Raw genomic sequence first — 22,803 nt, 5'->3', positions numbered from 1 at the left:
TGGCCAATAAAAAGAAAAGACTAAGATGGGTGAAAGAACACAGACTCTGGACAGAGGAACTCTGCTTAGAAGGCCAGCATCCCGGAGTGGCCTCTAGACTGTTGACGTTGAGACTGGTGTTCTGAGGCTACAATTTAATGAAGCTGCCAGTTGAGGACTTGTGAGGCATCTGTTTCGCAAACTAGACACTCTAATGTAATTGTCCTCTTGCTCAGTGCCTCCCACTCCTCTTTCTATTCTGGTTAGAGCCAGTTTGCGCTGTTCTGTGAAGGGAGTAGTACACAGCGTTGTACGAGATCTTCAGTTTTTTGGCAATTATTCGCATGGAATAGCCTTCATTTCTCAGAACAAGAATAGACTGATGAGTTTCAGAAGAAAGTTATTTGTTTCTGGCCATTTGGTCCTGTAATCGAACCCACAAATGCTGATGCTCCAGATACTCAAGTAGTCTAAAGAAGGCCAGTTTTATTGCTTTTTTAATTAACAACAGTTTTCAGCTGTGTTAACATAATTGCAAAGAGGTTTTCTAATGATCAATTTGCCTTTTAAAATTATACACTTGGATTAGCTAACACAATGCGCCATTGGAACGCAGGAGTAATGGTTGCTGATAATGGGCCTCAGTACGCCTTTGTAGACATTCCATAAAAAATCTGCCGTTTACAGCTATAATAGCCATTTACAACATTAACAATGTCTACACTGTATCTCTGACCAATTTTATGTTATTTTAATTGACAAAAAAGTTGCTTTCTTTAAAAAACAAGGACATTTCTAAGTGACACAAAACTTTTGAACGGAAGTATCTATATATATATCCACTACATAACCCTCTATATATTCTCTACACTACCCTATATATATCCACTACATAACCCTCTATATATTCTCTACACCACCCTATATATATCCACTACGTAACCCTCTATATATTCTCTACACCACCCTATATATATCCACTACGTAACCCTCTATATATTCTCTACACCACCCTATATATATATCCACTACGTAACCCTATCTATATCCAGGGGAGTGTGCTACGCCAGTGTGCTTAGCTGCCAATTTACAAATAAAAATGATCTTACACTTAATGTTCACAAATTCTTATTTACAATAACAGCCTACCTGGGAACAGTTCTTACCCTGAACAACTACCTTGTTCAGGAGCAGAACAACAGATTTTTTACCTTGTTAACTCGGGGATTCAATCCAGCAACCTTTTCGTTACTGGTCCAACATTCTAACCACTAGGCTACCTGCCGTCCCGAAAGTGTAAGTTAATCATCTGATCATATAACCTATCCTGTCCTGTGTCCACTTCATCAGCAAACTGTTGTCTACAGCGCGTCGGTGAAAACCAGATTGGGCAAGTCTGTCATTACATCGCAACAGTTTGTGTGGCAAAACTATTCATAGAGTGTCAAATGGAACGGAAACACAATAAACTCACTCAGGTACATGAAAACTTAAGGAAAATAGGTTAATGAAACACAGAAGGAAATAAGTTGTGGAAATTGGCCAAATATATCAGCCATGGCTGAGTGAAACAAAATGGCTGCAATGTGAGAATATTTTATTAAAGTTAATTTCAGACAGTATTTTTTAAAGGTTTCGTATATATCGTACGTACCTTGGTACAGTAGTATAACTGACCATTCCATTGTATGGTGAGTTGGATTCAAGGAGGAAGGAGAGCAAATCAACAAATTTTATTTTTATTTTTGGAGATATTCAAAAGAAACTTCTACAAATGTATAAAAATACAAGGTCTTCATACAAAAAAACATTCATTTTCAAAATCAACAACAAAAACAAGATTATAATGCTAATATGAGGTCCAATCTGCAGAAGACAATTGATCTGGTAACAAAAAAGTCAATATACACCATTTAAACTTTTGCTAAATGGCAGTTAACTTCCTGCTTACTTCTAAACTGTGTCCATAACACAGTTCAGTGGGAGCATTTCATCCTAAATGTTCTCAGAACAACAACAGAACAACTTCCTTTGACTTCCTTTGACCATTGGCCAAGCCAAGGGATCTAAGCAATAACAGGGTAAGGACTGATGAAATTAGAATGAGCTGTATTTTCCAGTCCCCAGACACATAATAAGAAGCATGTTGAACATGTTTTTTAGTACGGACTAGGCTTAACTTCATAAGGCTCCTTTTTTCTCCACTTCCTGTCTGAATGATGTGCCCAAAGTAAACTGCCTGTTAGTCAGGCCCTGAAGCCAGGATATACATATAATTCGTATCATTGGGAAAAAAACTCTTTGAAGTTTGTATAAATGTTACAACAATGTAGGCGAGTATAACACAAAAGATATGGTGGGAGAAAATCCAAAGAAAAACCAACCGGAAATTTCGTTTTTTTGAGAGACCATGCTCTTCCAATGGCCAGTTTTAAGGCCATACTCAATTCAAGCTCCCAAGATGCAACTCCTATGGCTTCCATTTGGTGTCAGTAGTCTATGTTCAAGGTGTCAGGCTTGTAACTTGAAAAACGAGTAAGAAATAACAGATTTAGTACAGGGACACGGTCTTGGAAATCCGTGTTTGCGGGCGACCAAGAAGACAAGACACACCTGCTAAAATCGGTTTCCTATTAACATACTTCTTTCTGTAAGAAATATTATCATTTGATTACATTTTAGGGTATTCTGAGGAATAAATATAAACATATTTTGACTTCTTGAAACAAAGTTTAGGGGTAGATTCTCGGATTACTTTCTTTGCAAGTTGAACGAGTGGATTACTAAAATCAATGGCGCCAACCAAACAGACCTTTTGGGATATAAAGAAGGATTTTATCTAATAAAACGAGACTACGTCGTTATCCCCCCCCCTAAATAAATCAATATATCAGTCAATATATTTTCTCAGTGATTTCTTTTTTTTCGTCAACCTTTCCATCGCATCTTAAACTGCTTACCAAGCAGGCACTAGGACCTGGGGGAGGCTGCTGCAGCAGAGACTACTGCACACGCTAGTGACAGTTAGGTCTACTTGTATCTAACATTTTGGTTAACTTTAGCTACTGCTGTGGCTTGAGACTGCTAGCTAACAGTAAACTGACAGGAAAAGGCTCTGACAGGACGGATTCAAGCAGATAGGCTACGATGTGAATTTGTGGGAAGTTAGAACAGAGAGAGAGAGAGAGAGAGTATTCACTACTATAGACTTTGGTCATAATCAAAGCTTTGTTAAGGAATACGTGTTTATGTGAGGCTGCCTGTAAGTTACAGTGTAACAGATGTTGCGAGCTAGCTAACGGTAACAGTGTCTTTTAAACTCAACATAAGTTATGTGGCGATGATATCTAGTTAACGTTGTATTTAATGTAGTCTTGCTATCTGTGCCAGGCTATAAATGAGACAGATGACGTAACATCATGCACATATCTTTTCATACTCAATTGCTTTCATTCAGTAGCCATTGTTAAACAATTATTAGTAGGTCATATGTAGAAAAGGTGACTGTGTTGATCACAATGTCATTGTATTATCCTCAGTTTTTCTACTGTAGCCTAGCTAACAAAATTCTTCAAGAGAGGCAGTGCCAGCAGCTCTGCCGAAGGCCAATCCGGTGAGAAATTAAGATTTTACCAGTTCAAACAAACAAATTAAAACTTAAACTGATTAATCACCTATTAAGCCTTGAGTTATTGTCTAAATGAGCTTAATAACAATACATGTCAAAACACAGCAGACAAAAATGAGGGAAAGAAGCTGGAGGCTGACAGGGCTGAGGGAGCACGTCTGATGACAGGGCTGAGGGAGCACGTCTGATGACAGGGCTGAGGGAGGACGTCTGATGACAGGGCTGAGGGAGGACGTCTGATGACAGGGCTGAGGGAGGACGTCTGATGACAGGGCTGAGGGAGGACGTCTGATGACAGGGCTGAGGGAGGACGTCTGATGACAGGGCTGAGGGAGCACGTCTGATGACAGGGCTGAGGGAGCACGTCTGATGACAGGGCTGAGGGAGCACGTCTGATGACAGGGCTGAGGGAGCACGTCTGATGACAGGGCTGAGGGAGCACGTCTGATGACAGGGCTGAGGGAGCACGTCTGATGACAGGGCTGAGGGAGCACGTCTGATGACAGGGCTGAGGGAGCACGTCTGATGACAGGGCTGAGGGAGCACGTCTGATGACAGGGCTGAGGGAGCACGTCTGATGACAGGGCTGAGGGAGCACGTCTGATGACAGGGCCGAGGGAGCACGTCTGATCACAGGGCCGAGGGAGCACGTCTGATGACAGGGCCGAGGGAGCACGTCTGATGACAGGGCCGAGGGAGCACGTCTGATGACAGGGCCGAGGGAGCACGTCTGATGACAGGGCCGAGGGAGCACGTCTGATGACAGGGCCGAGGGAGCACGTCTGATGACAGGGCCGAGGGAGCACGTCTGATGACAGGGCCGAGGGAGCACGTCTGATGACAGGGCCGAGGGAGCACGTCTGATGACAGGGCCGAGGGAGCACGTCTGATGACAGGGCCGAGGGAGCACGTCTGATGACAGGGCCGAGGGAGCACGTCTGATGACAGGGCCGAGGGAGCACGTCTGATGACAGGGCCGAGGGAGCACGTCTGATGACAGGGCTGAGGGACTATGTCTGATGACAGGGCTGTGGGAGCATGTCTGATGAAAGTTAGTGATGAAAAAAGCAAGTAGATGTTTAAGCTTTCAGTTAAATTTGTACAGCATATGTCTTACTTTTGTTAGGCATAAATAAATGATGTTCATGAACTCTTGAAGGGTCATGCAGAAAGAGAGGCTTCTATGCAAGGCAGAGATCAACATGCGAGCTGTATTAGTGAGAGAGAGCAAGTATTCCCGGAGAAAGAGGGACAAGAAACAGATCCAGAGAGAGCAAGTATTCCCGGAGAAAGAGGGACAAGAAACAGATCCAGAGAGAGCAAGTAATCAAGCCGCTGCAGCAACTCCTTCCAGAAATGAGAGCGATTTAGGTGACAAAGACACTGGGCCCAGACAAGTGAAGCTGAATAGCTTTGGTTTTGGTACACAGAAAAGGGCATTTAAGCAATGCTGGTTTGAGAAATACAATTGGGTAGAGTACTCTGTCCACAAAACACAGCTTTCTGCTTTCCATGTTGAGTTTTTGGCAAAAACATTCAATTTGATTCTTTTTTTCAGTAATGGCTGCAAAAATTAGAAAAAAAAGCTTTTGTTTATCTTCGGTAAACATGAAATGGCACAAACACACAGAGACAGTGTTGTGGCATGGCAAAGCAACTAGCACTCATGGGAACATTGCGCAGATTTTAACATCTGCCCATGCTAGTGATATTGCGGAGGGAAGGGAGTATCTGAGGAGAATTGTTGCGGTCACCTCAATGTTAGGAAGACAGGGACTCTCTTTCTGTGCCAATGATGAATCTAGTGAAAGCACAAATAGAGGGAACTTTCTAGAATGTATGGAGCTTTTGAAGGAGTTTGACCCTTTCCTGCAAAGGTACAGTACTCCATCAAATGTGACGTATCTCTCTCCAGATGCTCAGATCGAATGCTGTGCTCAAGAGATTATGGACACCATGGTCTCTGAGATGTCAAAGTCTGGAATGTATGCCATTATGGCGGATGAGGCCAGTGATGGGCAGTCTGAACAGTTGGCTCTGTGTGTTAGGTATGTGACAGAGGGGACAGTTAAAGAGCGTTTATTAGCACTAGCAGAAATCAAGTCATTTTGATCCCCAATCGATAGCAAATTAGTTGCAACAGCAACTCCAAATGAGAGGAGTAGCAGGCCTAACAGACCTACGATGGTGCAGCTGTCATGAGAGGATCCAAAGGAGGTGTGCAGCACATTTCAGAGTGCTGCATCCGGAGGCAATTTATGTACATTGCTGTGCTCATGAGCTTAACTTGGTGTTGTGTCATACTTGCAGGGCTATTTCGGAGGCTGCTGAGTTTTCCAGTTTCTTGGAGAATGTGTATTCGTTTTTCAGTACATCCCTAGTTAACCACCACAAGTTCAAAGAAGCTCAGTATAAACTTGGAATAGCATCAGCTGAACTTGTACAGCTCTCAAACACTCGCTGGGCATGCCAGCTGCGGTCCATACTGCAGTCCCGAACACTTTAACTGCTATTTTCGATTGTCTATCTGCCATTGGATCCCCCATGGCTATTGGTCTGAGAGCAAAGCTTCATATGTTCTCCACCATGTATTTGCTACTGATGTTTCAGTCCCTTCTTTCTGTAACTGAGGGACTTCATAAGTTCCTCCAGAAAGAGACTGTAGACCTCGCAGAAGCTTATTTCGGCAAACAAGCCGTATGTGACACACTGATAGGCAAATACACAGATGCATTTGCCGCAGAACTTTATGACAGAACCAAAGCACTCTGTGAAATTCACAATATTCCAGAGGGAAATGCAGCAAGAAAGCACAAACAAAGGAAAATGGGAGATTTTGTGGTTTTCTATGTTTGTCATGTTCCCAAACAATGAAAACAGAGATGTTGCTCCCCTGCTTGGACAGGATGGTTTGTGAGCTTGGTCAGCGATTCTCGACTGTAGATGCAGGTCTGCTCAAAGGCATACAGGCATGCAGCCCCAACTCAAAAAAACTTCCTAGATACATCATGCTGAACTGAGTTTGCCAAGTACTACGGATGTTTAAACAGAAGAGATGTTGGTGGCCAGAAACTTTCTTGCCCGGAAAAGAGGCTGGATGTCCTCTCAAAGATATGCTTGCTGTGCATAACCTCCTGGATGATGATGTGTTTCCTTCTCTGAAGGAAATCATTCAGGTTGACCTCACAGTTCCTGTGATCAGCTGCTCCTGTGAAAGGTCCTTTCGTGCACTGCGCCGGCTGCACTCCTGGTTGCGTAAGACAATAGGTCAGAAAAGGCTTGCAAGTCTTGCAGCCATGTCCATTGAGGGTGAAGTGCTTGGGCCACTAAGCCACAATAGTGTTATTGACCGCTTTGCCACCTTTAAAAATAGGAAGTACACTTTGATGCGTCCACCCACAAAATAAGCATCAAAAGAGAGAAGCAGGAGGAGAAGTTCTGTAACATAGGTTATAATATTTGTTTTGGATCTTACTTTATCAGATTTTATTCCTAATTGTTTTTCAGTTTTTAAAATCGTATTCAGCTCAGTAGTTGAATTTAGTTTTGCCCCACCATTGTGGATGATACTATTTAAGAGGTTCCATGTGTCTGAATTATTGGGTTAATTTTGAGCAACAAATTTAAATAAAGATTTTTTTCTAATGGTATAATATGACCTGCATATCTTCACATTTCTCTCTCTCTCTCTCTCTCTCGCTCTCTCTCTCTCTCTCTCTCTCTCAAAATAATATCCCAAAAGTATTTTGGCTAGATAGTGCAGCCATTTTTGTGCCTTTTGTTGGTGTTGGATGGATGGGGACAGAGTGGACTTTAATTTCTTTATTTGGATAGAATGTAAGTAAGTCATATCAGATCAGTGTCTAACACAAACTATGAGACAGGTAAACTTTTAGCCAAACTTGACCAAAAATAACCTTATTTTGATCAATTTTACACCCGTTGTCACTCTAAAAAATACATGATGATTTTGGGGGCTTTAAAACAAATCCTGGGGGAGTGTGCCCAGACCCCCCTAAAAGAGGCTTAGCCTCCCTATCCATGAATCTCTAGTGACGTCCCTACTGGGAGCCTTTGGATGACAAATCAGAGGAAGATTTTCAAAAGGTAAGTGAATATTTAATCGCTATTTGTGAATTTATGAAACTATTTTGATGTGGGGTGCCGTCCTCAAACAATTGCATGGCATGCTTTCGCTGTAATAGCTACTGTAAATCGGACAGTGCAGTTAGATTAACAAGAATGTAAGCTTTCAACCGATATAAGACACTTCTATGTACCTAAATGTTAAATATCCATAATTTGTATGATTATTTATTTGAATTGCGCGCCCTCCAGTTTCACCAAAAGTTGTCCCTCTAGCGGGACGCCTAGGCTTGACCTGTGTCTGGGATACCTGACCATACTGCTTAAAGGGGAATGGAAACACTTTAGGAAATGCATCTAAGCAAAGAGATGTATTTAATCCACTAATACTAAACATGTGCATTTAACATAAAAACATCTCTATATATAGTATTTAGGTTTATTTGAGCTATGGTCAGCTCCATTTTAAATTGCCATAGTAACGATTTAAATACCTGACCATACTATTTAAGCCACTACATCTTCTTTAGTTACCAGTCATCTCATTGGCTTAGTCCAGTTATTAGTGATTGCAAATAAAATATACAGACCCCATCTCTTCGGAGTTTATAGTAAGGCCTACTTCTACTAGGAAATACATCTTGGTGACATTCCAGGTCTCCTTTTTTCCAGTTTCACTGCAAACCACATTAATAGTGTACACACTAAAAAATGAGGGTTCCTCAAGGGGTTCTTTTGGGATTTGTGATGGTTCTAAGTGGAACCATAATGACTCCAATAACCAAATGGTTCTTTACAGTTCAGAAAATGATTCTTTGCTCTTTTAGTGGCTCATGTGAATATTTTGGACCGTGGTTTTAGTCACAGCTCTTTTCGTGCAACCGTGAGTAAGAGTGTAATTCCAGTTTATCTAATGTGTCGTGTTATTCCATGACATATTATATATGACTGTGGCCAGTGACGGTGTCTTGTAAAAGACTCGCGTAAGACCTTGTGTCAATTGAGAACGGTTGACTAAATCAATCAGTACTTCTCAATTCTCTCCACAGGGACCCCCAGTTGTTCCAGAGGTAGCTCGCTTGATTCTACTTGTCAATTAACACAATAATAAAACAGATGGAATTTTAACAATATAATATGACTGACCAGATTAAAAGACCCTTTATGCTTCTACACCTGCATTCTAGCTGTTTGGGGTTTTAGGCTGGGTCTCTGTACAGCACTTCGAGATATTAGCTGATGTACGAAGGGCTATATAAAATAAACTTGATTGATTGATTTATGGTTCTTCAAAAGGATCTACAAAGAACCTTTCAGATTGTGAAAGGTTATTTATAGAACCATTCTCCATAAAGGTTCTATAAAGAACCATAAAAAAGGGTTCTTTATAGTCCCAAACAGGGTTGTAAGCATAGCGGAACCCTGTTTTGGTGCTATATTGAATATTTCTTAACGGTTCTTTATAGAACCTTAACAAAATTATCTTTATAGCACCTTACATGTTCCATTTAGAACCTTATGAGGATGGTTAAAAATTGCTGCAGTGCAATATGACATAGCAATCTAGTCACTTCTCCAAAATAGACAACCTAGAACTTTCTAGAACGTTTTCACCATCTCTGACACAACTTTCGTGGACCGGTAACTGTCCTAATATGTACACTGTACCCATGATTGTCGGATTGTGTGTCGTCATCTGAACAGGAGCCAGAGGAGGCTGGCCAGACAGAGAAGCAGCCCGGAGAAGGTGTGTGTGTGTCCGGTTGAGGCGGGCGGATGTGGTGGGCAGTCCGTGTAGGGTGGGATGCAGGCTGCGTAGGCCATGGCGTGGGCGATATAGTTCTGCTCTTTGACCCCGTGAAAGAGGTGGGCCATGGGGCCTTTGGCGTAGATGGCCACATCCTCCCCGCCGTGGGTCTCAGAGTCCAGAGGAACTGCAGCCTGCTGCATGTACTCTTCATCGTCTGAGAACCAGAGAGGTAGTGGTTAAAGCCCAATTTGTCTACATGTTTATAAACACAAACAAGGCGCGCTCACACTGCACCTTAGCCCTGGGCTAAGAGCCTCCTGAGAGCCTGAGCTAAGGGAGATTTTAGCCCGGGGGCTAAGCGAGTGTTCACACTTGAACATTGTAAGTGGGTTAGCACCAACGTTAGCCCAGGGCTAGCTGGCCCTGCTCCGGAGCAGGGTTAGCACCAACTTTTTGAAGTTAGCCCCAGAAACACAGTGCCAAAATAGCCCGTATGAAACAAGGACAATAACCACGCCTAGACTGCTGACTGTCCAATCACAAAAGCTGCACTGACACCTAATTTACATATGCTGGTGATGCCTTTAATGTGTTCTGCATTTTATTTTTTATAAGTCCATACTATTTCATCCTTCTAGGACAAAAAACAAAATACTTTCATCAATGCAAAAACATAATTTGCTATGCCTAACAAAAAAATGGTTGCTATGCAGGCTGGCTAACATCTTTTCATGTAGCCAACTAAAGCTACACACTCTACAGCTGGAAGGGCAGGAAACACTCAATTTTCCTCTGTTTTCATAGCTTTTCAATTGACATTTTATTGGATATATGCATGATAATAATATTGTTGCATGATTTCGCCTGGATCAGAAAAGTTGATGTCTCGTTCCTTCACAGCATTCTCTGTGAATTTTATGGCAGAGATAGAATGTTGGTCATTTGGCAGAGATAGAATGTTGGTCATTTGACAGAGATAGAATGTTGGTCATTTGACAGATATAGAATGTTGGTCATGTGGCAGAGATAGAATGTTGGTCATGTGGCAGAGATAGAATGTTGGTCCCCTGGCAGAGATAGAATGTCGGTCCCCTGGCAGAGATAGAATGTCGGTCCCCTGGCAGAGATAGAATGTTGGTCATTTGACAGAGATAGAATGTTGGTCATTTGACAGAGATAGAATGTTGGTCATGTGGCAGAGATAGAATGTTGGTCCCCTGGCAGAGATAGAATGTCGGTCCCCTGGCAGAGATAGAATGTTGGTCCCCTGGCAGAGATAGAATGTTGGTCTCCTGGCAGAGATAGAATGTTGGTCATGTGGCAGAGATAGAATGTTGGTCATGTGGCAGGGATAGAATGTCGGTCCCCTGGCAGAGATAGAATGCTGGTCCCCTGGCAGGGATAGAATGTTGGTCCCCTGGCAGGGATAGAATGTTGGTCCCCTGGCAGGGATAGAATGTTGGTCATGTGGCAGAGATAGAATGTTGGTCATGTGGCAGAGATAGAATGTTGGTCCCCTGGCAGATATAGAATGTTGGTCATGTGGCAGAGATAGAATGTTGGTCATGTGGCAGAGATAGAATGTTGGTCCCCTGGCAGGGATAGAATGTTGGTCCCCTGGCAGGGATAGAATGTTGGTCCCCTGGCAGAGATAGAATGTTGGTCCCCTGGCAGAGATAGAATGTTGGTACCCTGGCAGGGATAGAATGTTGGTCCCCTGGCAGAGATAGAATGTTGGTCCCCTGGCAGAGATAGAATGTTGGTCATGTGGCAGAGATAGAATGTTGGTCATGTGGCAGGGATAGAATGTCGGTCCCCTGGCAGAGATAGAATGCTGGTCCCCTGCCAGTGATAGAATGTTGGTCATGTGGCAGGGATAGAATGTCGGTCCCCTGGCAGAGATAGAATGCTGGTCCCCTGCCAGAGATAGAATGTTGGTCATGTGGCAGAGATAGAATGTTGGTCATGTGGCAGAGATAGAATGTCGGTCCCCTGGCAGAGATAGAATGTTGGTCATGTGGCAGAGATAGAATGTTGGTCATTTGGCAGCGATAGAATGTTGGTCATGTGGCAGGGATAGGATGTCGGTCCTCTGGCAGGGATAGAATGTCGGTCCCCTGGAAGAGATATAATGTTGCGCCCCTGGCAGGGATAGAATGTCGGTCCCCTGGCAGGGATAGAATGCTGGTCCCTTGCCAGAGATAGAATGTCGGTCCCCTGGCAGAGATAGAATGCTGGTCATCTGGCAGAGATAGAATGTCGGTCACGGGGCAGGGATAGAATGTTGGTCCCCTGGCAGGGATAGAATGTAGGTCATGTGGCAGAGATAGAATGTCGGTCCCCTGGCAGGGATAGAATGCTGGTCCCTTGCCAGAGATAGAATGTCAGTCCCCTGGCAGAGATAGAATGCTGGTCATGTGGCAGAGATAGAATGTTGGTCCCCTGGCAGATATAGAATGTTGGTCATGTGGCAGAGATAGAATGTTGGTCATGTGGAAAGAGATAGAATGTTGGTCCCCTGGCAGGGATAGAATGTTGGTCCCCTGGCATGGATAGAATGTTGGTCCCCTGGCAGAGATAGAATGTTGGTCCCCTGGCAGAGATAGAATGTTGGTCCCCTGGCAGAGATAGAATGTTGGTCATGTGGCAGAGATAGAATGTTGGTCATGTGGCAGGAATAGAATGTCGGTCCCCTGGCAGAGATAGAATGCTGGTCCCCTGCCAGTGATAGAATGTTGGTCATGTGGCAGGGATAGAATGTCGGTCCCCTGGCAGAGATAGAATGCTGGTCATTTGACAGAGATAGAATGTTGGTCATTTGACAGAGATAGAATGTTGGTCATGTGGCAGAGATAGAATGTTGGTCCCCTGGCAGAGATAGAATGTCGGTCCCCTGGCAGAGATAGAATGTTGGTCCCCTGGCAGAGATAGAATGTTGGTCCCCTGGCAGAGATAGAATGTTGGTCATGTGGCAGAGATAGAATGTTGGTCATGTGGCAGGGATAGAATGTCGATCCCCTGGCAGAGATAGAATGCTGGTCCCCTGGCAGGGATAGAATGTTGGTCCCCTGGCAGGGATAGAATGTTGGTCCCCTGGCAGGGATAGAATGTTGGTCATGTGGCAGAGATAGAATGTTGGTCATGTGGCAGAGATAGAATGTTGGTCCCTTGGCAGATATAGAATGTTGGTCATGTGGCAGAGATAGAATGTTGGTCATGTGGCAGAGATGGTCCCCTGGCAGGGATAGAATGTTGGTCCCCTGGCAGGGATAGAATGTTGGTCATGTGGCAGAGATAGAATGTTGGTCCCTTGGCAGATATAGAATGTTGGTCATGTGGCAGAGATAGAATGTTGGTCATGTGGCAGAGTTGGTCCCCTGGCAGGGATAGAATGTTGGTCCCCTGGCAGGGATAGAATGTTGGTCCCCTGGCAGAGATAGAATGTTGGTCCCCTGGCAGAGATAGAATGTTGGTACCCTGGCAGGGATAGAATGTTGGTCCCCTGGCAGAGATAGAATGTTGGTCCCCTGGCAGAGATAGAATGTAGGTCATGTGGCAGAGATAGAATGTCGGTCCCCTGGCAGGGATAGAATGCTGGTCCCTTGCCAGAGATAGAATGTCGGTCCCCTGGCAGGGATAGAATGCTGGTCCCTTGCCAGAGATAGAATGTCGGTCCCCTGGCAGAGATAGAATGCTGGTCATGTGGCAGAGATAGAATGTTGGTCATGTGGCAGAGATAGAATGTTGGTCATGTGGCAGGGATAGAATGTCGGTCCCCTGGCAGAGATAGAATGTTGGTCCCCTGCCAGAGATAGAATGTTGGTCATGTGGCAGGGATAGAATGTCGGTCCCCTGGCAGAGATAGAATGCTGGTCCCCTGCCAGAGATATAATGTTGGTCATGTGGCAGAGATAGAATGTTGGTCATGTGGCAGAGATAGAATGTCGGTCCCCTGGCAGAGATAGAATGTTGGTCATGTGGCAGAGATAGAATGTTTGTCATTTGGCAGAGATAGAATGTTGGTCATGTGGCAGGGATAGGATGTCGGTCCTCTGGCAGGGATAGAATGTCGGTCCCCTGGCAGGGATAGAATAATGGTCCCTTGCCAGAGATAGAATGTCGGTCCCCTGGCAGAGATAGAATGCTGGTCATCTGTCAGAGATAGAATGTCGGTCACATGGCAGGGATAGAATGTTGGTCCCCTGGCAGGGATAGAATGTTGGTCATGTGGCAGAGATAGAATGTCGGTCCCCTGGCAGGGATAGAATGCTGGTCCCTTGCCAGAGATAGAATGTCGGTCCCCTGGCAGAGATAGAATGCTGGTCATGTGGCAGAGATAGAATGTCGGTCACGTGGCAGGGATAGATTGTTGGTCATGTGGCAGAGATAGAATGTTGGTCACCTGGCAGGGATAGAATGTCGGTCCCCTGGCAGGGATAGAATGTCGGTCCCCTGCCAGGGATAGAATGCTGGTCCCCTGCCAGAGATAGAATGCTGGTCCCCTGCCAGAGATAGAATGTCGGTCCCCTGGCAGAGATAGAATGCTGGTCATGTGGCAGAGATAGAATGTTGGTCACGTGGCAGAGATAGAATGACGGACCCCTGCCAGAGATAGAATGCTGGTCCCCTGCCAGAGATAGAATGTCGGTCATGTGGCAGAGATAGAATGTTGGTCACATGGCAGAGATAGAATGTCGATCCCCTGGCAGGGATAGAATGTCGGTCCCCTGGCAGGGATAGAATGTCGGTCCCCTGGCAGGGATAGAATGTCGGTCCCCTGGCAGGGATAAAATGCTGGTCCCCTGCCAGAGATAGAATGTTGGTCATGTGGCAGAGATAGAATGTTGGTCATTTGGCAGCGATAGAATGTTGGTCATGTGGCAGGGATAGGATGTCGGTCCTCTGGCAGAGATAGAATGTTGGTCATTTGGCAGAGATAGAATGTTGGTCCCCTGGCAGGGATAGAATGTTGGTCATGTGGCAGGGATAGAATGTTGGTCCCCTAGCAGAGATAGAATGTTGGTCATGTGGCTGGGATAGAATATTGGTCCCCTGGCAGAGATAGAATGTTGGTCATTTGGCAGAGATAGAATGTCGGTCCCCTGGCAGGGATAGAATGTTGGTCATTTGGCAGAGATAGAATGTCGGTCCCCTGGCAGAGATAGAATGTTGGTCCCCTGGCAGAGATAGAATGCTGGTCCCCTGGCAGGGATAGAATGTTGTTCCCCTGGCAGAGATAGAATGTTGGTCACGTGGCAGAGATAGAATGTCGGACCCTTGGCAGAGATAGAATGTCGGTCCCCTGGCAGAGATAGAATGTTGGTCACGTGGCAGATAGAATGTCGGTCTCCTGGCAGAGATAGAATGTCGGTCCCCTGGCAGAGATAGAATGTTGGTCCCCTGGCAGAGATAGAATGTTGGTCCCCTGGCAGGGATAGAATGTTGTTCCCCTGGCAGAGATAGAATGTTGGTCACGTGGCAGAGATAGAATGTCGGTCCCCTGGCAGAGATAGAATGTCGGTCCCCTGGCAGAGATAGAATGTTGGTCCCCTGGCAGAGATAGAATGTTGGTCCCCTGGCAGAGATAGAATGTTGGTCAGGTGGCAGAGATAGAATGTCGGTCTCCTGGCAGAGATAGAATGTCGGTCCCCTGGCAGAGATAGAATGTTGGTCCCCTGGCAGAGATAGAATGTTGGTCACGTGGCAGAGATAGAATGTTGGTCCCCTGGCAGAGATAGAATGTTGGTCACGTGGCAGAGATAGAATGTCGGTCCCCTGGCAGAGATAGAATGTTGGTCCCCTGGCAGAGATAGAATGTTGGTCACGTGGCAGAGATAGAATGTTGGTCCCCTGGCAGGGATAAAATGTTGGTCATGTGGCAGAGATAGAATGTTTTTCGCATGTGTGTTTGTCCGTTAGCCCAGGGCATTGGAATACAAGTGTGAATCTTTAGCCCTGTGTTAACATATGCTTGTCTGAACACAGAATAAGCTAGCCCAGTTCCAGTCTGGCCAGGGGCTAAGAACAAAACAGCATGAAAAGCACTACACTATACCACAGTCATGTGCGAAAGAGGATCATGAGCACGTCTGCAAGTATACATGCACATGCATGCACGCTTGTACACACACAAACAATTCACATGCGCACACATTTTACAAAACAGCTATCGCCTGTATTACTCTAATAGTTGTAGTATACTTACAGTAATCCACCAATGTGATGTTTCCTCTCGTTCCATTCACATGTACATAACCAGGACCGTTGGCATACAGGATGCTAGTGAATGGCATCCTATCATCTGCCTTCTTGTGTGCCAAACCTGACACAAAATGGTTGACATAACATGACGGTGAACATTACATTCTATGCTGGACACAAAAATATATGACATTGAAGTGAAAAGACAAATAAAAACATTGCACCCTTGACTGTATATCTTACAGTACAGTGTACATTGTAGGACATCCTTGCGATCCTTGAGGATCTCCTAAAATATACACAGTACTATCTGTAACACACATGGGACTACGACTGTTTTGGGCCGTACCAAAGATGGGGTTTCCACGGGGGGTGTTTCCTCCGAAGGTGAAGACGTGGGAGTGGTCTGCGGTTACGACAGTGAGGGTGTCTGATTCTCTGGTGAGCCGGGAGGCTCGTTGTACCGCCCGGTCAAACATCACAGCCTCAGTCAGCGCCAGCTTGGCAATGCCATCATGGTGCCCGTGGTCAATTCTCCCTCGTAAAACAAGAACAACACAACACAGATAGAGTTGATGATTGACTCAAGCAGAGTTGAATGACTCAAGGAGAGTTGTTGATTGACTCAAGGAGAGTTGATTGACTCAAGGAGAGTTGATGATTGACTCAAGGAGAGTTGATGATTGACTCAAGGAGAGTTGATGATTGACTCAAGGAGAGTTGATGATTGACTCAAGGAGAGTTGATGATTGACTCAAGGAGAGTTGATGATTGACTCAAGGAGAGTTGATGATTGACTCAAGGAGAGTTGATGATTGACTCAAGGAGAGTTGATGATTGACTCAAGAAGGGGGGGGGGCTTAAGACTGAGGGTGTCCTAAAAATGGACATCTTTCTACTCCTTTATCATTGAATCCTAAATTGAGATCCTCAAAATGAACACATGAATCATTAATTGTGAAAATTGTGTGAACATTTGAGTAGCCTATCGCAATTTAGGACTTGACCCCTCTTGAACAACATTGTTTCAAAAATCAAGTAGAAGTTCACTTTGTTAACTAACAAAAAACAATTCAGCTGCCACTACAACCACAGCTGTTAGTACAACCACAGCTGCCATTACAACCACACAACCACAGCTGTCAACACAACCACAGCTGCCATTACAACCACAGCTGCCATTACAACCACAGCTGCCATTACAACCACAGCTGCCATTACAACCACAGCTGCCATTACAACCACAGCTGCCATTACAACCACAAAACCACAGCTGTCAATACAACCACAGCTGCCATTACAACCACAAAACCACAGCTGTCAATACAACCACAGCTGCCATTACAACCACAGCTGCCATTACAACCACAGCTGCCATTGCAACCAGAACTGTCAATACAACCACAAAACCACAGCTGTCAACACAACCACAGCTGCCATTACAACCACAGCTGCCATTACAACCACAGCTGCCATTGCAACCAGAACTGTCAATACAACCACAAAACCACAGCTGTCAATACAACCACAGTTGTCAATACAACCACAGCTGCCATTACAACCACTGCTGCCATTACATCAAATCAAATTATATTGGTCACATTACATATATTTAGCAGATGTTAATTCGGGTGTAGAGAAATGCTTGTCTTCCAAGCTCCAACAGTCCAGTAGTATCAAGCAGTGCAGTAGTACCTAAAACAATTCACAAGAATACATACAAATCTAAAAGTAAAAGAATGGAATTAAGAAATACATATATATTAGATTGAGCAATGTTGGAGTGGCATTAACTAAAATACAGTAGAATAGAACATAGTATATACATGAGATGAGTAAAGCAGTATGTAAACATTATTTAAACATTATTAAAGTGACCGGTGATTCTAAGTCTATGCATATAGGGCAGCAGCCTCTAAGGTGCAGGGTTACATAACCGGGTGGTAGCTGGCTAGTGATGGCTGTTTAACAGTCTGATGGCCTTGAGATAGAAGCTGTTTTTCAGTCTCTCAGTCCCAGCTTTGATGCACCTGTACTGACCTCGCCTTCTGGATGATAGCGGGGTGGACAGGCTCGGGTGGTTGATGTCCTTTATGATCTTTTTGGGCTTCCTGTGACATCGGGTGCTGTAGGTGTCCTGGAGGGGAGGTAGTTTGCCCCCGGTGATGTCTTGGGCAGACCGCACCACCCTCTGGAGAGACCTGCGGTTGCGGGCGGTGCAGTTGACATACCAGGCAGTGATCGGGGAGCTCTCAATTGTGCATCTGTAAAAGTTTGTGAGGGTTTTAGGTGACAAGCCAAATTTATTCAGCCTCCTGAGGTTGAAGAGGTGCTGTTGCGCCTTCTTCACCAAACTGTCTGTGTGGGTGGACCATTTCAGATCATCAGTGATTTGTACGGCGAGGAACTTTCTCCACGGAGGTCCCGTCGATGTGGATGGGGGCGTGCTCCCTCTGCTGTTTCCTGAAGTCCCCGATCAGCTCCTTTGTTTTGTTGACGTTGAGTGAGAGGTTATTTTCCTGCCACCACTCTCCCAGGGCCCTCACCTCCTCCTTGTAGGTTGTTTCGTCATTGTTGGTAATCAGGCCCAGGAAGTCCAGGACCCAGTTGCACAGGGCATGGTTCAGACTCAGTTCCCGAGCTTAATGATGAGCTTGGAGGGTACTATGGTGTTGAATGCTGAGCTATAGTCAATGAACAGCATTCTTACATAAGTATTCCTCTTGTCCAGATGGGATAGGGCAGTGTGCAGTGCGATGGCGATTGCATTGTCTGTGGATCTATTGGGGCGGTAAGCAAATTGAAGATGATCTAGGGTGTCAGGTAAGGTGATATGATCTTTTACTCTCAAAGCATGATGACAGAAGTGAGTGCTACGGGGCGATGGTCATTTAGTTATGTTACCTTTGCTTTCTTTGGAACAGGAACAATGGTGGACATCTTGAAGCAAGTGGGGACAACAGACTGGTATACGGAGAGATTGAATATGTCCGTAAACAGTCCAGCCAGCTGGGCTGTGCATGCTCTGAGGATGACGGCTAGGGATGCCGTCTTGTGAGGGGTTAACACGCGTAAATGTCAACATTAACCCACTTAAAATGTCTTACATGTCAAGAGTTAACACGCTTAAATGTTTTACTCACGTCGGCCACGGAGAAGGAGAGCCCACAGTCCTTGGTCAGCGCACTGTGTCGTCCTCAAAGTGGGCGAAGAAGGTGTTTAGCTTGTCCGGAACCAAGACGTCGGTATCTGGGACGTGGCTGGTTTTCCCTTTGTAGTTGGTTTTCCCTTTGATTGTCTGTAGACCCTGCCACATACGTCTCGTGTCTGAGCTGTTGAATTATGACTCCACTTTATCTCTGTGCTGACGTGTTGCCTGTTTGATTGCCTTACAGAGGAAATAACTACACTGTTTGTATTCGACCATATTCCCAGTCACCTTGCCATGTTAAATGGTTTGCGCTTTCAGTTTTGCGCGAATGCTGCCATCTATCCACAGTTTCTCGTTTGGGTAGGTTTTAATAGTCTCAGTGGGTACAACATCTCCTATACACTTCCTAATGAACTCAGTCACCGTATCTGTATGTTCGTCGATGTTATTCTCAGAGGCTAACCGAAACATATCCCAGTCCACGTGATCAAAACAATCTTGAAGCAGACAACAGCTGTCATTACAATCACAGCTTTCAATACAACCACAGCTGTCATTACAACCACTGCTGTCATTACAACCACAGCTGTCAATACAACCACAGCTGTCAATACAACCACAGCTGTCAATACAACCACAGCTGTCAATACAACCACAGCTGTCAATACAACCACAGCTGTCAATACAACCACAGCTGTCAATACAACCACTGCTGTCAATACAACCACAGCTGTCAATACAACCACAGCTGTCAATACAACCACAGCTGACAATACAACCACAGCTGTCAATACAACCACAGCTGTCAATACAACCACAGCTGTCAATACAACCACAGCTGTCAATACAACCACTGCTGTCAATACAACCACAGCTGACAATGCAACCTCAGCTGTCAATACAACCACAGCTGTCAATACAACCACAGCTGTCAATACAACCACAGCTGTCAATACAACCACAGCTGTCAATACAACCACTGCTGTCAATACAACCACAGCTGTCAATACAACCACAGCTGTCAATACAACCACAGCTGTCAATACAACCACAGCTGTCAATACAACCACAGCTGTCAATACAACCACAGCTGTCAATACAACCACAGCTGTCATTACAACCACAGCTGTCAATACAACCTCAGCTGTCAATACAACCACAGCTGTCAATACAACCACAGCTGACAATGCAACCTCAGCTGTCAATACATGCTGTCAGTAATTGCTGTCAAAAATTACAATATCATAAATGCAAAACAGGATGCAGCATGGGTAAATGTTTCATCTTAACAGTTCTTGTTGTATATGTAATAGTAGCCCCTGCTACAGTATGTGTTTAAATAAAGGTACTCATCTTTTACAAAGAGGAAGTAGCCTTTGGGTTTTAAATAAAGGTACTCATCTTCTACAAAGAGGAAGTAGCCTTTGGGTTTTAAATAAAGGTACTCATCTTCTACAAAGAGGAAGTAGCCTTTGGGGTTCTTGCTGAGGATCTGAATGGCTTTCTCTGTCATCTCGACGATGGACGGGTCACGAGTGGCATTCCGGAAAACCTCAAACCTCATGTCCTTTGGCTCAAAGAGACCTGCCGCCACAAGAAGGAAAGAGAGCGGGAGGAAGAAAGTAATAAAAGAGAGAACACAATGTTGGGAACGCAGTTCACCTTTTGGCAACGGTTAATGACAGAAGTACGTTTTTCCTGGTGAAGAAAAACTGAAGCCCCCCGTGTACGTCATCCATATTAGGAAATCATCAATTCTCAGACAAAACTTCAGTGACAGTCTTATCATTCATTACTTAGTCAATAGAATGGCATGGTATATATAACACCAACACCTAATAAAATTCATATAAACTAGCGGCTAAGGGAATGTATGTTTGTGGGTGTTTGTGAGTGTGTTTGATAGTACGTGGGGCTGTGTGTAGGGTGTGCGCATATGTGTGTGACATAGAGGAGGCTGGTGGGAGGAGCTATAGGAAGACGGGCTCATTGTAATGGCTGGAATGGAGAATAAAGACATAACGGTATAAAACGTATCAAACATATGGAAACCATGGAAACCACGTTTGACTCCGTTCCATGTATTCCATTCCAGACGGTACATCCTCCTATAGCTCCTCCGACCAGCCGCCTCTGATGTGTGTGTGTGTGTGTGTCCATTTATACAGAATGTTGATAAAAACCAACCTACCCAGGAGACGGTCAGTAGTCTTTACATTAATCTCGTCAAACTGCTTCCTGTGCCAAACATACTGGGAATTCTTGTGCTGAAACACAGACATCAGAGAGACACAGAGGACACTGTTTGATTCAGAGCTTTACATTGACGTCATGCGATAACACAACATCAGTTGCACCTAACAATTTTTACTGGCAATTAAGTAGTAAATACAGGCCTAAGCTGTAAATTACGCCTGGCTCATGTTCAGCGGGTAACAAATGGAAGAAAACAGACTGGAACAGGATATCAACCTGGACTTAGTCACTGTTACTAGCTGGCTACCACCTGATACTCAACCCTGCACCTTAGAGACTGCTGCCCTATGTACATAGACATGGAACACTGGTCATTTTAATAATGGAACACTAGTCACTAAATAATGGAACACTGGTCATTTTAATAATGGAACACTAGTCACTAATAATGGAACACTGGTCATTTTAATAATGGAACACTAGTCACTAATAATGGAACACTGGTCATTTTAATAATGGAACACTAGTCACTAATAATGGAACACTGGTCACTAATAATGGAACACTAGTCACTAATAATGGAACACTGGTCATTTTAATAATGGAACACTAGTCACTAATAATGGAACACTGGTCATTTTAATAATGGAACACTGGTCACTAGTAATGGAACACTGGTCACTAATAATGGAACACTGGTCACTAATAATGGAACACTAGTCACTAATAATGGAACACTGGTCACTAATAATGTTTGCATACTGTTTTACCTATTCCATATGTATAATACTGTATTCTAGTCATGGCTCATCCTATTTAACTACTGCTGTACACACCTTTTCTATTCATATACTGTCCATACTCTCTATACACACCATGCCTTCAGACAATACTCCACATTTTGTTGTGTTACAGGCTGAATTCAAAATTGATTAAATACAATTTCTTCTCACCCATATACACACAATATCCCATAATGACAAAGTGAAACATACATAAATATCTAATTTGCATCAGTATTCACCACCTCTGAGTGTATACATCTTAGAATCACCTTTGGCAGTGAATACAGCTGAGTCTTTCACGGTAAGTCTCTAAGAGCTTTACACATCTGGATTGAACAATATTTGCATGCTCTGTCAAGTCAGTTGTTGATCATTGCTAGACAGCCATTTTCAAGTCTTGCCATAGATTTTCAAGCAGATTTAAGTCAAAACTGTAACTGGGCCACTCAGAATTTTCAATTTCGTCATGGTAAGCAACTTCAGTGTATATTTGGCCTTGTGTTTTAGGTTATTGCCCTGATGAAAGGTAAGTTTGTCTCCCAGTGTTTGTTGGAAAGCAGACTGAACCAAGTTTTCCTCTATGATTTTTCCTGTGCTCAGCTCTATTCATTTTCTTTTTATCCTCCCTCCATTTGCCGATGACAAGCATACCCATAACATGATGCAGCCACCACCATGCTTGAAAATATGAAGAGTGGTACTCTGTGATGAGTTGTGTTGAATTTGCCCCAACAGAAAGCTTTGTATTCAGGACATTAAGTTAATTTCCTTGACACCTTTTTTGCAGTAGTACTTGATTGCCTTGTTGCAAGTAGGCTGCATGTTTTGGAATATTCCTTCTTTTCCCTATGTCAATTAGGTTAGTATTGTGGAGTAACTACAATGTTACAAAAAAAAATCTGTTGCAATTAGTTTTACATTGTGTGCCCGAATGAACATGACCATGAAAGTTATTTTGCCACTTTCATAAGGGAACTGGCTGAAGTTCTGTGGGGTTCAGCTTCCAGAACACTACAGTTCTGTGGGG

The 22,803-nt window shown here is 44.2% G+C and overlaps 1 protein-coding gene across 1 annotated transcript in view; it reads right to left on the bottom strand.

Moving 5' to 3' along the window:
* Nucleotides 1-1,702: 1,702 nt before the first annotated feature.
* The window catches only part of alpi.1 (alkaline phosphatase, intestinal, tandem duplicate 1), a 36,319-nt gene continuing 15,218 nt past the window's right edge, over nucleotides 1,703-22,803 (bottom strand). The window contains exons 7-11 of the mRNA XM_055940957.1: nucleotides 20,987-21,062; nucleotides 20,245-20,379; nucleotides 15,994-16,185; nucleotides 15,649-15,765; nucleotides 1,703-9,657 (exon numbers count right to left, since the gene is read on the bottom strand). Coding sequence (XP_055796932.1) covers nucleotides 9,386-9,657; nucleotides 15,649-15,765; nucleotides 15,994-16,185; nucleotides 20,245-20,379; nucleotides 20,987-21,062 — 792 coding nt within the window. The 3' untranslated portion in view covers nucleotides 1,703-9,385. The remainder of the gene's footprint in view (nucleotides 9,658-15,648; nucleotides 15,766-15,993; nucleotides 16,186-20,244; nucleotides 20,380-20,986; nucleotides 21,063-22,803) is intronic.

This window comes from Salvelinus fontinalis, chromosome 12 (genome assembly GCF_029448725.1).
Source record: "Salvelinus fontinalis isolate EN_2023a chromosome 12, ASM2944872v1, whole genome shotgun sequence".
Taxonomy (NCBI): domain Eukaryota; kingdom Metazoa; phylum Chordata; class Actinopteri; order Salmoniformes; family Salmonidae; genus Salvelinus; species Salvelinus fontinalis.
Note: the sequence above shows the minus strand (reverse complement) of the source record. Positions and strands in the feature narration are given on the sequence as shown.